The 16282-nt window shown below is 48.0% G+C and overlaps 1 protein-coding gene across 4 annotated transcripts; it reads right to left on the bottom strand.

Annotated features, from left to right (window-relative positions):
- Positions 1 to 3361: 3361 nt before the first annotated feature.
- Positions 3362 to 16034, bottom strand: LOC102406283 (taurochenodeoxycholic 6 alpha-hydroxylase). 4 transcript variants are annotated; one of them, XM_044945046.2, is made up of 13 exons: positions 15778 to 16032; positions 13029 to 13170; positions 12354 to 12398; positions 11803 to 11930; positions 10736 to 10860; positions 10238 to 10392; positions 9690 to 9796; positions 9416 to 9606; positions 9186 to 9319; positions 7421 to 7485; positions 7200 to 7276; positions 4194 to 4366; positions 3362 to 3514 (listed from the first exon to the last, which is right to left on the bottom strand). In XM_044945046.2, exons 1-13 carry the CDS (start codon positions 15970 to 15972, stop codon positions 3477 to 3479), a joined length of 1575 nt encoding a protein of 524 aa, XP_044800981.2. In that variant the 5' UTR covers positions 15973 to 16032; the 3' UTR covers positions 3362 to 3476. The 4 variants fall into 4 exon arrangements, with proteins under 4 accessions (XP_044800981.2, XP_025144583.3, XP_025144585.3 ...); XM_025288798.3 differs by having other exon boundaries at positions 3362 to 3832; positions 15778 to 16031; XM_025288799.3 differs by lacking the exon at positions 3362 to 3514 and having other exon boundaries at positions 3842 to 4366.
- Positions 16035 to 16282: the final 248 nt, after the last annotated feature.

The raw sequence follows: 16282 nt of genomic DNA, 5'->3' as shown, positions 1-16282 counted from the left end.
TGTTGCCAAAGTAATGTCTCTGCTTTTGAATACGCTATCTAGGTTGGTCATAACTTTTCTTCCAAGGAGTAAGCTTTTTTTAATTTCGTGGCTGCAGTCACCATCTGCAGTGATTTTGGAGCCCCAAATAGTCTGACACTGTTTCCACTGTCTCCCCATCTATTTCCCATGAAGGGATGGGACCAGATGCCATGATCTTAGTTTTCTGAATGTCGAGCTTTAAGCCAGCTTTTTCACTCTCCTCTTTCACTTTCATCAAGAGGCTTTTTAGTTCCTCTTCACTTTCTGCCATAAGGGTGGTGTCATCTGCATACCTGAGGTTATTGATATTTCTCCCAGCAATCTTGATTCCAGCTTGTGCTTCTTCCAGCCCAGCATTTCTCATGATGTACTCTGCGTATAAGTCAAATAAGCAGGGTGACAATATACAGCCTTGACATACTCCTTTTCCTATTTGGAACCAGACTGTTGTTCCATGTCCAGTTCTAACTGTTGCTTCCTGACCTGCATATATGTTTCTCAAGAGGCAGGTCAGGTGGTCTGGTATTCCCATCTCTTTCAGAATTTTCCACAGTTTATTGTGATCCACATAGTCAAAGGCTTTAGTATAGCCAATGAAGCAGAAGTAGATGTTTTTCTGGAATTCCCTTGCTTTCTCAATGACCCAGCTAATGTTGATAATTTGATCTCTGGTCCCTCTATGTTTTTTAAACCCAGATTGCACATCTGGAAATTCATAATTCACATACTGCTGAGTCCTAGCTTGAAGAATTTTGAGCATAATCTTGCTAGCATGTAAAGTGAGCACAATGGTATGTGGTCTGAACATTCTTTAGCATTGCCCTTCTTGGGGATTGGAATGAAAACTGACCTTTGCCCATCTTATGGCCATTGCTGAGCTTTCCAAATTTGCTGACATATTGAGTGCAGTCCTTTAAGAGCATCATTTTTGAGGATTTTAAATAAAGATACATAAAACATCATCACTGGATGTTACTAACCATATTTTTATAAAAAGGAAGATTCTGATCACCATATATTCAATATCTTAGAACTTTTCAAGCAAATTTAAGAGTTTAGTAAGACCAGCTGGTTGGTCCTAGCTATACTGGTGAAAGCACTGAAGGAAATGGATGAGGTTGGGGATTCAAATTCCCAGGCCAAACTACATGTAATTTACCAGAAAGCTTCAATATCTGACCTGAAAGAAATCTTTGTTTCCTGTAGCCACAGGGCCTCAGCCAGGGCTGAGATTTGTGAAAACAATATCCAGAGTCTCATCCTGTCAGTATCTGAATTACATGCAAATTGATTTCCCAATCTTCTGCCAAAGTGTGCGCATTTATTGGGAAGTAATGGGAACCTGACATTGGAATGGGGACATATGGGAAGATCCCAGTGAAGCTGGAAACATTAAACCCCTAAATTTAGCTACTTCTTTACCAACTGATGAATATATGTGTTCTAGTTCTGCATTCCAGAACCAGAAAAATAACTTTAGGAGGGGTGGGTATACAGCACCTCTAGGTGGCAATAACTGGCATGTCTGAGGTAAGGTTCTCCAGGAGAGGGCAAATGCTCTAAATTAAAGGCCAATGTAATGTGTTTTTTGTTTTGTTTTGTTTTGTTTTGTTTTTACTTTATTGACTTTTAGTTGATTCGCAATACTGTGTTAGTTTAGGTGTACAGCAAAGTGGTTCAGATATATGCACTATATGCATACATTCTCTTTTTCAGATTCTTCTCCATTATAGGTTATCAAAATATGTTGAATAAGATTCCCTGTCCTAAACAGTAAAATCTTGATATTTATCTACTTTATATACAGTAGTGTTTATCAAATAATCCCATACTCCTAATTTATTCCTTTCTCCCTTTTTCCTTGGAAAGCTAATGCATATTTCTATGCCTGTGAGTCTGTTTCTGTTTTGTAAACAAGTTCACTCGTTTTATTTTATAATTTTTCTACACTACCTCTATTCTTGTTACTTATTTGTTTTAAGTGGAGGCTAATTACCATACAATGTTGTGGTGGTTTTTGCCATATGTAGACACAGCCACAGGTGTACATGCATCCCCTTTTCCTGAACCCCCCCACCCCATCTCACTGGGTTCTCCCAGAGCACCAGCTTTGAGTGCCCTGCTTCATGTATTGAACTTGCACTGGTCATCTGTTTTACATATGGTAATATGCATGTTTCAATGCTATTCTCTCATATCATCCCACTCTTGCTTCTACCACATAGTCCAAAAGTCTGTTCTTTACATCTGTGTCTCTTTTGCTGTCTTCCATATAGGGTTGCTGTTACCATCTTTCTAAATTCTAAATATATGCTTTAATGTACTGTATTGGTCTTTCTCTTTCTGACTTACTTCACTCTGTATAATAGGCTCCAGTTTCTTCCATCTCATTAGAATGGACTCAAATGCGTTCTTTTTTACAGCTGAGTAATACTGCATTGTGTATATGTACCACAACTTCCTTATCCATTCGTCTGCCAATGGACATCTAGGTTGCTCCATGTCCTGGCTATGGTAAACTGTGCTGTGATGAACATTGGGCTACACGTGTCTCTTTCAATTCTGGTTTCCTCAGTGTGTGTACCCTGAAGTGGGATGGCTGGGTCATATGGCAGTTCTATTTCCAGTTTTTTAAGGAATCTCCACACTGTTCTCCACAGTGGCTATACTAGCTTGCATTCCTAACTGAGGCATTGTCATTTCTGCCTTACCCTCTGGAGAAGCTCAGTATTTACAAGTGTCCTGAGGGGCCTGGCTTCTCCCTGCGTGGCAGCCAAGACTTGTGCCCAGCTGGTTCCTCCCAGGCCCTCCTGCACACACACACCCCCACCCCTTGTGGCATCTGAGGAGCCTGCAGGTCCTGTCCATGAGGAAGGGCTGCCAGGGGGCTGGTGACTTGGCCAGGCTGGGCTCTTCTCAAATCTCTTCTGGGGTGAAGGAGACCCTTGTGCCTGACCAAGTCTGTAAGTCTCCCCTGCTCAGCACAGGGTGGGCGCTGGCTGGGCCCCTCTACAGATGTGGTGAGAAAGCTACCACAGAAGAAGAGGCAGGCTCCTTCTTTGACAGGTGTTGGAGTGAGCGTCTTCCCTCTGAACCTTAGGCGACAAGGCCTTTCTCCTGACTCAGCTGTCATGGGAGCCTCAGGCGCCAGGCAGGGTGTGGGGCTTGAGTGACTCCAGAGTGTGAAGCTGCAGAGGGGCTGGACACGCTCTCCCTGCTAGGGTCTCGGCCCCATAGAGCAGGTGCTGTCTCCCCTCCTCCTCCCCACTGTTATTCCCTCCCCTTCTCTCTCTTCTGCTTCATCCAACTCCTTTCAGACAAGACACACGCATTCCATATGATATTGCACACTTTATCCAGGGATGGGGACAGAGGAAACCATGTGAGTGAAACGGGGGTAGACCCATCTCACACAGGAGAGAGCGGTGGCCCAGGGCGAAGGAGTCACACAGGATTTAACAGGTCCAGTGATGGCTCCCCAGGTGTTCTTGTCCTAGTTCCCAGAACCCCAGAATAAGCCTGTTTGATCTGAGTTGCCCAGGTAAGCACAAAGTCTTGATGAAAGAGAAGGTTATATGAAGACAGAAGCAGAGGGACATTTGAAGATGCTGCTGGATTTGAATGTAGAGGAGGGCCCAGGAGCCAAGGAATGCAAGGATTGCAGCTCTAGATGCAAAAATGGCAAAAAAGCAGGATCCTGTCCCAGGTCCCTGGATGAGGGGCGAGTCAACATCTTGGTTGTGTCCAGGGAAACCCTTTTCAGACTTCTCACTCCAGAGCCATCAGAGGATAACTTTGTGTTGTTCTAAGTCTATAAGGCAGAGAGAATTCATTTTGCCATCAAAACAGAAGTGAATACAGGGACAGACAGGCAGGCAGAAGGGGAGAAACACAGGAGAGAACAGACAGACTGGAGGGTGTTGGGTGATCAGGATTCCGGTGGACAGTGAGAGATACAGGGGGTCAGAGACAGATGGAGATATAGCAGATAGGGAGCCTGGAGAAAGGTGAGAGGAGAAGGGCAGAAAGTCAGCTGGGAAGGAGGCATGAGATGAGGCAAGCTGGCACGGGGAAGACAGAAGCAAGAAGTGGGCAAAGGGGCAAGGACAGGAGAGAGTGACAGCAAGACAGGATGGTGGGCAGGGGCCCTCAGAGCTTGTCCTTGTCCCCACCTGGATCAGAGAGCTTCCTGAGCTGCAAGTGGATCCCATTTTTGGATCTCAGCACCATGACTGGCATGGGCACAGGGACCCTGGAGGGATCCGGTGACAGCTCAAAGCGAAGCAAGGTCAGGGCCACGGCCACCTTCAACTCATTCATGGCAAACTGCTTCCCGATGCAGTTCCTAGGTTTGGAGATAAAAAGGAAGTAAGCAGAGGCTTCTAACCCCTGCTGAGCACAGGGAATCAGGGCTCTCCTAGAGGTGGCCCAGCCCTGATCCCTTCCTTACTCATCACACTCAACTTGCCAGCAAAGCTCTCCCCCTGACAGATGACAAAGCCCACCTCCCTACGGACTAGCTCCTAACTCATATCCTGCTCTCAGCAGGAAAACCTGGGGAGCATCAGTGCTCTAAGCCTCAGAGTCAAGTCAAGTGGATCAAGACTGTGAACTAGTACTTTATTCACCTGTCCACTGGCAATTCCCGGTTTCAGGTCAGCCCAGGGCACTGTAGGGGCAGGGTGGACAGCCTCTCAGGACCTTACCACCTACGGTGGACAGACAGGCTGCCCAGTCCCCAGAGAAGACAAGCAGGGCTGTGCAAGGAATCAGAATGGCAACAGGGAGGCTTCCTGGAGAGGACAAGGGTTAACCACCCTGAACCTACTGGACCCATTCCTTCCCAGTTAATGGTCTGGGTTCCTGTCTCCCTCAGTCCCTCAGTCAATCTACCTTTGGAATGTTCCATTCTAATCCAGAAATGACCCTCCTTGCCGTCACTTGGTCTCCTCATCAGGCCTTTTCAGCCTCCATTCCTCCCTTCCCTCTAAAGCCCCAGTAGCTCCAGGCCTGCTCTGTTCCGCATCACAGGGAGCACACGTCCCAGTGCCTCAGTGGCATCACAGCCCTCTCTGGATTCTTCCTCACTCACCTGGGGTCTGTCCCTCTCGTCTTCCTGACTCAGGGACGGTTGAGGTTCCCTCCCCTCGCCTCTGCCATCCTCATGCTCAAGGCTCCATCCAGTGACCACCACCCTCACCCCCTCTGCTGGCTGCACCTCTGCCCACTCTGGACCCTCAGGGCACCATGGGTGTAACTCAAGGACGAAGCACATCCAGTGCCCAGCACAGCGCTGGATCGTGGATCCTCCACAGTCTGCCCAAGGAATGAGTGAGTGAAAGAGTGGATGTGTGAATGACGTCTGTCTTGAGGAGACATGTTGTTGACAGTGAGCCCTGGGGGAGGACAGCGTTATCATCCCTGTGTTCCCATCTCCTAGCACAGGTCTTGGCACACGGAGACACGCTTAATACATACTTTCACCTTTGAACAATATTAATTGAATTGAAAACAACTCAGGTGGAATGAGAATATAAGAAATATTCAGTCTGACGTAGGAATCAAGCTGCCGAGTCCCTTGTGCCCTCTAGTAGCAACTGAATGACCTGCAGCCATGTCTACAAGAAAGGACTGGACCCTGGTGTAAACCAAATTCTAGAATCAATAAGACAGTTTACTTGAACACTGTTCTGTAAAGGTTGATTCATCAACTGAAAGTTTCCTAGATCTGTACAGTCAGAGAAAACTTGCTTCTACTAAGTTACAAAGTCACTGTTGTTACTATTTCAGGGGAGGTTCTGTGCCCTTTAAGATCTTCACAGCAACCATTTAGGAGTGTATCAGTCAGGCTAACAGCTATTTCAAGGGTGCTTTATGTTTTACATGCAATAGATTTTTCAAATGCACGTGTCAAACACAAAATACTCTCCCCCATGTAGGGAAAGAGCAAATTAGCCAAAATGGCATTGTCAGGCGCTCTCTTTCTGCGGTCTCTCACTGTTGCCTCAAGGTTTGTAGCTAATGATTATGGAACAGCTAGATCACGTATAGCACTGCGTACGTGAGTCACATGGTACTCGCTTGGACTCTGGCTACTTTTGTTATATAAGCTCCACCTGCAAAAGGTCAGGGGGCGGTGTGTGGTACGCCTTTATGAGTTTGACTATGAAAGCCCTGGTTACTGCTGCATTGGGGCCACGTTGGAGCGACATCATGGTTATATTATATGAGGTTATGTTCTAGCTATGTTATGGTTTCTACGGCTGCTGCTACGGCGGCTGCGTCAGGCCGGACAGAGCTGTGTTATGGCGGCCATAACACAGCCAGGAGAGAATAAACGTGTCTGCAGTTCCTATGGCTCCTCCAGTCCTCCTCCAGCCTCTTAGCTGACGCTTTGCATCTATCCTGGGTTCAGCAAACAGTGTGCACAGTATGAACAGTGAGAAACTGGCATCACGAGCAGGATCAGCAATAGACTTCCCAAAGCAGGCTTGATTGTCCTCCACTTTAAAGTTTTGCGTACTAACATTACTCTGTATAATCTGGGACTATGGTATCTAAACTCTGCTTTTTAATAAAGAATTTTGGCAACAGAAAATATATGTCATGGTTATGTTAATACACAGTCAAATCTATGTCGGATATACTGCAGGAAGTGAGAACACACTCATGACTGTGAAACTTTCTTCAAACTACAACTGTAACTGATCACATACATGACTTGAAGCCTCAGGACATGGAATTCCCAATCCTGGCAAGCACGCTGAATACAGTGAGGGTGGACAGGTGAATTAAGCAGAAAGACAGTGGGCTGACTAGGAAGGCGGGAACAGAGAAAATCATCTTTTAAGGTGACTGAAATTGTGCTAACCAAACGTGTGTAGTTTAAATTTCATGAAGACCTGTAACGCTCAAACATCATACTCCTAGAGTGAGGAAAACACTGGATACTTTGGATTGGCCACTGACATGGAAATGAGGTCAATTCTTGTGGACAATAGGAGGTCAGTGTCAGAGTGGTGGGCCCTGAAGACCTTCTTGTACATGGAGACCCACACCTCCTTCTCAGTACATCAACATACAAGGACAGAACTTCATGCTCCTCATATGAAGGTAGACAGTCACACACATCGGGTAGCAACCTGTGACACTTGCCTCCCCCAGAACAGAGGCCTCACCTGGATCCTCCTGAGAAGGGCAGGAAGGCATGGCTGTGTCGAGTAGAACCTGGCGCAAACCGAGTTGGCTCAAACACCTGCAGAGAGAGCACCAGGGCCAGGACATTTGGGGTCAAACCCCTCACATGAATGCACTGGCGGATAAGAATCCCAGAGAGGGAGCAGGGGAAGGGTTTGGTGTCGAGAGAGCATCCCATCTCCTCCTCCCAGGTCCAACGTACCTCTGGGTTCGGCCACACCTTCGGGTTGTGATGAAGCCCGTAAATGGAGAGGGAGACTAAGATTCCTGTGGGGCAGAGGAGAGAGAGAAGCCTGATGGTCCCCTAGTGCAGGGGATGTGTGGCTTCACAAAAGTCCTGGGAGCCATCATGGGAGCACCCTCGGTCACTCTGAAAGAAATGATGCTCTTGCAAGACAGGTGGGCGGGGCATGACAAAGCACACGATCACAGATTAGGGGTAGGTGACCACAGCCCAGGATTGAGAATTAAAAGAACTGCAAGGTTATGCTTAGGAGCAGCTCAGGTGACAACTCACATTTATCAAGTGCCATCATGAAGCTGGGGAATGTGCAAGAATCATTTAATCCTCACGCAAGCACTCCTGTCCCCACAAGCCCATGAAGCACCTGAGCCTCAGAGAGGTTAAGGGTTGGGTCTATGATCCCACAGGAGGGAACAGGGCTGGGATTCAGACCCACTGGGTGCTGAGTCAGTGGGTGGCCTCCAGCCATGGCAGGGCTCAGACCTCATCATCACCTGCTCTTTGCCATCGACCAGAGGGCACCTCAGAGACTAGAGCCTCTGACCCATGACAGTGGAGTCTTTTGAGCTTCCTCTCTTATTTACACCCCATATGGAAGCACCATGCCTCCCTCTGGTTCTGCCTTCATGATTCAAGAATTAGAATTTTAGGCTCTGTTATAAGACTGCACGGAAGGGTCAACATTTATTTGTTGAGCTTTGTTGCATTCAAGTTTTGTGTCAAACATTTTTTCTTTCAGTAGAGGTTAATTACTTTTCAACGGTGTGTTAGTTTCTGCCATACTACAGTGCAAATAAGGCACAGTTATGTATCTATATATATGGAGAAGGAAATGGCAACTCACTTCAGTATTCTTGCCTGAGAAATGTCATGGACAGTGGATTCTGGTAGGCTACCCTCTATGGGGTCACAAAAAAGCCAGACATGATTTAGCAACTAAACAACAGCTATATCCCCTTCATCTTGCACCTCTCTCCCCATTCCCATTCCACCCCTCTAGGTCATTTCAGATAATCAGGCTGGGCTTCCTTTTATATAGCAGCTTTCCACTAGATACATACTAGTATTTTACATATGATAGTCTATCTGTGTCGATGTTACTTTCTCAATTTGTCCTACCCTCTCCTTCCCCTCCTGCGTACACAAGTCCATTCCCTATGTCTGCATCTACATTCCTGCTCTGCAAATACATTCATCTGCATTATTTTCCTAGATTCTATATATACATGTGTGTGTTAATATGCGATATTTGTTTTTCTCTTTCTGAGTGCTTCCCTCTGTATAACAGGCTGTAGATTCTTCCACCTCACTGCAACTGACTCATATTTGTTCCATTTTATACTGAGTAATATTCCACTGTGTATACGGACCACAGCTTCATATCCATTCATCTATCAGTGGACACCTATATACACATCTATCAGTTGCTTCCATGACCTGGCTATTGTAAACAATGCTGCAATGAACACTGAGGCACATGTGCCTTTTGGATTCTGTTTTCCCAAGGTATATTCCTAGTAGTAGGACTGTTGAGTATATGGTAGTATTAATCCTAGGATTTATGGAAAAGCATTTTTTAAAACTCATTCAAACTACAGAATAAATATTATCTTCAGGCAGACAAGAACCAGAGCATCCTGGAACTGGAAATGCACAGGTGGATTACTGGTCTACCACGTGGTCCTACACAGTGCTTAGCTGAGTGGTGAGGTGAAGTTCATACCTGCAGGTAAGGAGCGTCCATCAGGGAAGGTGATGGGCTTGCTCAGCTCTCTGCCAATGACTGGTACTGGTGGATAAAGTCTCATGGCCTCCTTGATGCACATGGTCGTGTAGGGCATCTGGTCCAGGTGATCCCTGCAAGGAAGCCCATCTGAGAGCAGGCAGGACAGGACAAGCAGGGATTCTCTCTAGCTAGGTGGGACAAGGTTCTTCCATCTCCTGGATGCTCACCAGGTGATGGAGGCGCCATCCCCCAGGAGACTCTGGATCTCTTCCCGACACCTCTGCTGATGTTCTGGGTGGGAGGCTAGAGCATAGAGGATCCAGGAGATGCCACTGGCTGTGGTGTCGTGACCCTCAAACATGAACGTGTCCACCTCAGCACGGAGGTCCTCGTCAGACAAGCTGCTCCCATTCTCCATCTGTGTAGGCAGGACCAGAGTGCAGGTCTGCCCTTCCTGTGTGCTTCTGCCCAAAGGCTCAGGCCTCTCCTGCCCACACTCACTCTGGCAAAGAGGAGGATGTCCAGGAAGTCCAAGTGCCTCCTGCTCCTCACCTTCTCCAGCTCTCCCTCCTTCTGCAGGTGAGCCTTCCTCTCCTTGATCACTGCATCTGTCCCAGATCAGTGGTTTCCAGCCAGAACTGAGCACTCTGGGCAGTTCAGATTCTGTACCCACCATAACCCCATTTGCTCCTCAGGCCCAGTCTGGGTGCCAGGTGGATGAGGGTGAGGGTGGGACTGGGTGAGCAGGTCAGGAATTAGGGCGCCAACACATTCTACTCTAGACGGGAATCCCGACAGTAGCACAGCCCTTGGGCCTCTGGCTGAATGCTGCTTGGATAGGGTCTCACTCAGTCATCACCAACATGGGGACTCCTGTAACTCCCTGTTCAACACCTGACTCCCTGACCTCTGGGTTCCCAGTCCCTGCAGCAGGTGGGTCTGTGCCAGCTCCTGAAGAGGAAGCAGAAGTCTGGGATCTGCCTAAGGGGTCAAGGCCAGGCCATGTGAGCCTGATGAACGTGGGGGAGCAGCCCAGGAGGGAGGGGAACCTGTGTGTTGATGGGCGAGCTGGCAGGCCCGGTGGTTCCAGCGGCCTTCAGGGGTCAGCCTGTAGATGAGGTCGTTCTGGTGGAACGCATTCCGCAGTCGGGAAATAATCAGATGACTGAGGTCCTTGATGGCCTGGATGTAGGACTGGGAGTTCCTGAAGGGAAAGGACGCAGAAGAGGCTGGAGTTGAGGGAGGCACTGACCTGGAGAGGGTCAGATTCCTCAGGTGAGGCATTGTGATTTCTGCCTCATTTCCCGGGAGTCCTCTCCCTGGAGTCCTTTACAGGTGTCCTGAGAGGCCAGGCTTCTCCCTGAGCAGGAGTCAGGGACCTCTGACTGAGTCAAGGGTGGTCTGGGTGGAATCTGACCGTGGTGCATGTCTCTCTGTAGAATGTTACTTTTTGTACTGATAAACATCCACACTGCCCTTACTGCCTCTCAGGTAAGTCCTTCCCATTCGGGAAAACAGGACCCTGCCCTTGAAGAGCTGTCACTGACCTGTCCGTCTGGACGCTGCCCTGTTGGCTGAAGGCGCACTTCATGATGGTGTCCAGGGTCATCAAGGAGACATCTCCAAAGATCTCCAGATGTGAGTCCTGGCTGACGAGCTCCTCCCACTTGTCCTGTGGAGGGAGGAGGCACTGGCCCTGCTCTGCTCCCCTAGAAGACCTGTGCTGCTGGGTCCAGGCTTTCTCTTTGTCTCTACATCTTCAGATGAGATTTCCCCATTTTCTAAGCAGACATGTTTTAGCAACTTAGGCCTGTAACAACCCATGTGTAATGTGATGCCTATTTTTTCTGAATCATTCTTATATATGCAGTTATATTCTCCTCTAATATCCTAACTAATTCTGAATATGTGGAATAATTTATGAAAATAACCACTTTTGGCAGAGCAGAAAGCATAGTTTCTCAGGCGACAAAGGGAGAACTTCTGTGTCCTGATGTCAGATCTGGACAGGTGATATCCAACACTAGGAAGCAAATATTTCAAGGCAAGGAAAAGCTAAAATGGCTCTAATGGGGCATGAGCTACTCAATTGCTTTCATTCTTCTGATGTTAGCTAAGAATAGGTGGTACCTGGTCTGGATCAGAGGTGGTTTGTGAAGACCCAGCTCTGTGAGTGTAGACCTGGACTCATTTCCTCCTATGGATGGTTCAGTGACCTGCAGAAGCCATGGAACCCAGGCCAGATCCCACCTGTGTGACATCCTGGGATTTCCACTCTGCCTCTGCAACTGTCATTGTACAGGCCAGACAGGGCCACTTTGAGCTGACCTCCTTGATCTACTCCCGTGTTCAAACATGGAGATGGGAGAAGAGTGGAGCCTGAATACACCGTGGCCCTATTTCTCTTGGTGAGGAGAAAAGTATGGATCCAGGTTGGTGCCTAGATGTTCCTCTGTCCCACCTAGCTTTAATGAGTACTCTCTCGTACTAAGTCATGAGTGCATCATTCTGGGTGGCTCTATTCAATGGGTGTCTGAGGGACGTAAGTGTCTGATAGTGGACTTTGTCAGCTGTGCTGGATTCTAGTGCATATGGTGACAAGCGATGGACTCACGAGCATCACTCGGACAGAGTCGGCCATGATTCCCACGTAGGGCTTCAGGATGTCATAGTGGAAGGCTGGGGTCAGCATCCGCCGGTGCTGGTACCACGTCTGCCCCTCCAACAGCAGCAGACCTGTCCCTGGACCACAGATGGGTGTGTATGGGAATCGGGGAGACTAGGGCCCTCTTGGGAGGAACCAAGGGTGTCAGGAGAAGTCTCCTCATGGGCAAGCGTCGGCAAGGCCAGTACACTTCAGGGATGTGAATTTCCAGTATGTCTGTCCATAGTATGTGGTTATGACGAAAAACTGTAAGGGGGCAGGTGATAAAAGAACTTATCGAAAAGTCAGGGAACATTAGAAAAGACTGAGAATTGATGAAGAAGCAGCTAGGCTTCAGGAGGGCTACAGTGCCATTACAAAGACTGGTGGAATTTTAGAAAAATGAGGGTTGATTCAGAGCTGAGGGTTCCTGACTCCTGTTCTTCTCCATTTACACAAAGAGACCGCTCTTGGTTAACCTAACGGGTGGGTGGTTGGCAGTTGTATTTAAATGCACTTACCAATCCAGGGCTTCAGGTGTCTGAAGGTAATGTGAATCTTTGGGTCTGAAAAGTAAGGAGGGAAGATGGATGGGACCAAACATGGAGACAGCCTCTACAGCAGCTGAGGTCTAGGCCTTGGCTCCCTTCCCTTCCTGGTGCTTGCCAAACGGCACTCAGTCTGAAGCCACCACCCACTTGCCTCCCAACCCTGACTCTCTCTGTCCTGATAGTCACTGTGGTCCCAGGAAAGTAGACTCAGTGTTGCAGAGCAGAACACCCACAGGACTAAGATGGTGAATTGCCCTGAAACATAAACTCTGTTCAGTGCCATAGAATGAGACAGAATCTGTGATTTTTCTATAGTCAGTGGTGGTCTGGCCATCTCAAGACCCAGGACAGGCAACAGTGAAAGGTGCCCAACCTAAGACAGTGTGGACAAGGAATTGGCTCCAGGTCTGGGATCATTTCAGTTTGTTTGTAAAAAGAAAAAAAGACGTAAAAGAGAAACCAGCCCTCACCAGGAGTAAAGCATTTATTAATAGTAAATAATGTTGTCCTATCTGGCTTTGGTTGGGAGGGTGTTTGGAGGAATTCAGGTCTTGGCATCTGATGTGCCTGTGTCTTCTGGAATTTCACACCCAGGGGCATGTACTCAAATGGAAGATTGTCTCCATCTGAGGGTTTCCCTCTCACCTGATCTCCCCAGGACCATCTTCATGTAGTCAGGGTCGTAGACCAATATGAAGGCCTTTGTGCCCCACATCCAGCGAACACAGGCCCTTGGGTATTTCTCTACCCTTTTCAGTAGGTGTGGCAGCTCGCCCTCCTCTTGGAACTGTCACCAAGGGAAAGACAAGACAATGACTTCTTTCTTTTAGTTCCAGAGCAGGAGTGGAGGTGAAGGCCTGTGAGGGCACCAGGTGGTCACTCTGCATCCATCAGCAGACCTAAGAGTTTAGAACGATTTCTTCTGACCTAGAATCTCATCCAACCTTGCAGGCTGTCCACCATTCTCTTAAGATCGGATTCTGTCCCATGTCAAGTAGAGTTATGGGCCAACACTACAAACTGCCTACAGAATCTTACATCAAAGGTAACTCCATGGCTTGTGAAACATTTGGAAATAATTTGCACACAGTGACATAACTTCTTGAGCAATTTATGATAATTTGTATCACTTGGTGGGCTTCCCTGGCACCTCAGGTGTTATGAATTTACCTACAAAGTGGGAGACCTGGGTCAATGCCTGGGTTGGGAAGATCCCCTAGAGAAAGTAAGCAAGTTTTCATATTACTTGGTTTATTTAGAGAAGAGATAGATATTTTAAGAATTTAATTTATATATTAGTTTCATTTGCCATCCTGATCATATATATGTTTGATGCTATCCCAGCACACATGTTAATGTATATGAGTATGAAAGAATGTTTGGAATGTGTTTGGCTAGGTGAAAAAAATTAAATATTACATTGTGTGTAATATTATTTTCCATATTGAGTGTGTGCACAGTTGTAGGATAGATTCTGCATGTACACATATGAGAATGGTATTGAAATAAGATTTTGATATGTGGATTTTTGATCTCATTTTCATTGACTAATTGTCAGAAACTTTTGTGCACTTCCTGTCTTGTGGTGGAATCTTTGTACACCCCTGAGTGTGGACCACAAAGGCCTTTCCTTTCTGAATTTACCCTCTCTCTTCTTGCCCTGACAGGCTGGCGATTCCATGGACCCATTGCTCTGCCCCCAGGATGCTGCTGCCGGCGCTTCCTGCACCGGGTCCACCTGCTCATCTTCCGTGTCTTTGCTCATGTTCTTCCCTCCACCTGGTGGCCTGTCATCTTTACCACAGAGCAACTGCCTCTCCTCTACTTTGGAGACTCAGTTTGTTTTGTTACCTCTGGATTTCTGGTCAACAGTTGATCCCAGGCAAGTTCCAAATAGTCCCATCATCTTTATTTCAATGGCTTCTGTGCAACTCAGATCAAACCCTCTACACTTTGGTATCTGACCTCTACCAGCATCTTTCTACCATCAAGACTCACCAGCTCTGAGGCAATTTGGCTACTCTGGGTCACGTTCCTTCACTGAGCTTGTGTTTACTGAGCAGTAACCCTGTGCCAGACACAGATTGAAGGCACTAAATTAGGCAGCGGCTCGAGATGCTTGTCTGTTTGGAGACTGCAGGCTAGTGAAGTAGACTGAGAGAGCAAGTGCCATAAGCGGAGGGCATCATGAATGTGTGATGGACAGAAGACAAAGCCTATGAGGAAGCTTTGGGGAAGGGGGCCTAACTCAGACCTGGATGTGAGGAAGTCTTCCTGCACTTGCTTTTTCTTTGGCTCCTAATTTACCAAGATGCTTTCAGGATAGAAACTTGAACCAGAGGCAAGGTTTCCCAGAAGAAGCTCATCGCTATGATCTGCAGAGAGAAATAGCTGCATCTAGTTAGCACTGACTTGTGGGAAGGACATCCAAGGGAAAAAGAGTGTCCTCTCCACTCCTGGGAGATTCAGGATGAAAATGCCTTGGGCCTGAGACTTGTGAGACACTCATAGGAGGGATGAGATCATTCCAGGGAGAGGACACATGGGAGCTGAGTCCCAGAGGCTGGAATGCACAGGTAGCGGGGAAGGACCTTGAGTGACCTGGGCGTGCAGGAGATTAGGAAGGAGAGGGGAGAGAGGTACTGGGCCAGCCTGCATGGGGCTTGGGCTGCTTCTAGTTCTTGTCTTTGGCTCCAATCTGCTCTAATCGTGCTGCTGAGAAAGAGAGACCTCAGCTCTCTGCAACCTGTGATTATCTCCTAAAACTTGTTTAAGCCACAGACCCTTGGTGACCCATTTCCATGTGGCCCCTGACTTTGCTCTGAGCTCCCCCACCTCCAGGCTTTGGTGCTGGTGCTGGGTGGGCAGGTGCTGCCCCTCCCAGCCTGCAAGCTGCTCCTTTGCCTCCTGCCTGTCCCTCCACACAATGGACTGACACCGCTCTGTGCAGGCTCTGTTTTGGGCACTGAGGGTGAGGAGGATTACAGGCTCAGTTCCAAGAGCTCATAGTTCAGAGAGAGGGCACCAAACAGGCAGTTCTCCTCACCTGGCCCCATCATGGGAACTTTGCTCCTGTGTGTGGCCTCTGATGTGGGTTTCTGGCACTGACCTTACCGGACTAGAAAATCCCTTAGTCTGAATGAACCAAGCCGCTCTGTCTCCACACCTGACATAACCCAACCCCGCAGGTAAGCCTCTTTTCCTGTGACTTGACACCTTCTTAGATTCCTGTCTGTTGTCTCCACACACAGTGAACCCACGGGGCTGATCCATCAGACTGGACATCTGTGCTCTCAGGCAAGCACAGGGCCAGGTATGAACTTGCTGAGTGTGACCATGCTCTAGATCTCCAGCCCTCCCTGCTCTCCCACTCCCCCATCCAGCTCCATCCTACCTCCCGCTTGTGTCCGTAGAACCAGTGGGAAGGAGGAGATGGGAAGTGATGAAGGGCTTTGAGCAGCCACTGTCTGTGCAGGTAGAGCTGTGCCGCCTTGAGCAAAAGCAGAACCAGGCCGAGCAGGGAGACCACCTGCAGGAGCCCAGAGACCCCGCCCAGGGCTCTGGAGGGGCTCAGTGCAGAGACACTCATGGTGCAGTGGCTTCTGGATCGCTGACTGTCCCTGACTGTGGCTGACCTCCCCTGAGCACCCAGCCTGATCTGGGAGGATGTCCCCGCCCACCTGGGGGAGGGTGAAGGTGAAGGCAGAGCTCAGACCTGGGCCTCCAGATTTGCTGTTCTTTTTTTTTGTTTTGCTTAAACCAATCTCTCTTTTGTTACAAAATGTAAGTATTATAAAGAGAAGATAATATTTGTAACTTGATCTGGGAGTTTGAGTTTTTCTGGGATACTGCAAACTATCATATGCTTACATTTTTGAAACCTTTAGACAGTTTGAAAT

Source organism: Bubalus bubalis, chromosome 6 (assembly GCF_019923935.1).
Source record: "Bubalus bubalis isolate 160015118507 breed Murrah chromosome 6, NDDB_SH_1, whole genome shotgun sequence".
In the NCBI taxonomy this organism is placed as follows: domain Eukaryota; kingdom Metazoa; phylum Chordata; class Mammalia; order Artiodactyla; family Bovidae; genus Bubalus; species Bubalus bubalis.
Note: the sequence above shows the minus strand (reverse complement) of the source record. Positions and strands in the feature narration are given on the sequence as shown.

Coding starts and splice junctions, on each gene's coding strand:
- LOC102406283 (XM_044945046.2), bottom strand. CDS start 15,972: ATGAGTGTCTCTGCACTGAGCCCCTCCAGAGCCCTGGGCGGGGTCTCT. Junction 11,931..12,353: donor ACACCTGAAGCCCTGGATTG/GTAAGTGCATTT, acceptor TCTGTGGTCCAG/GGACAGGTCTGCTGCTGTTG. Junction 10,861..11,802: donor ACTCTGTCCGAGTGATGCTC/GTGAGTCCATCG, acceptor CTCCCTCCACAG/GACAAGTGGGAGGAGCTCGT.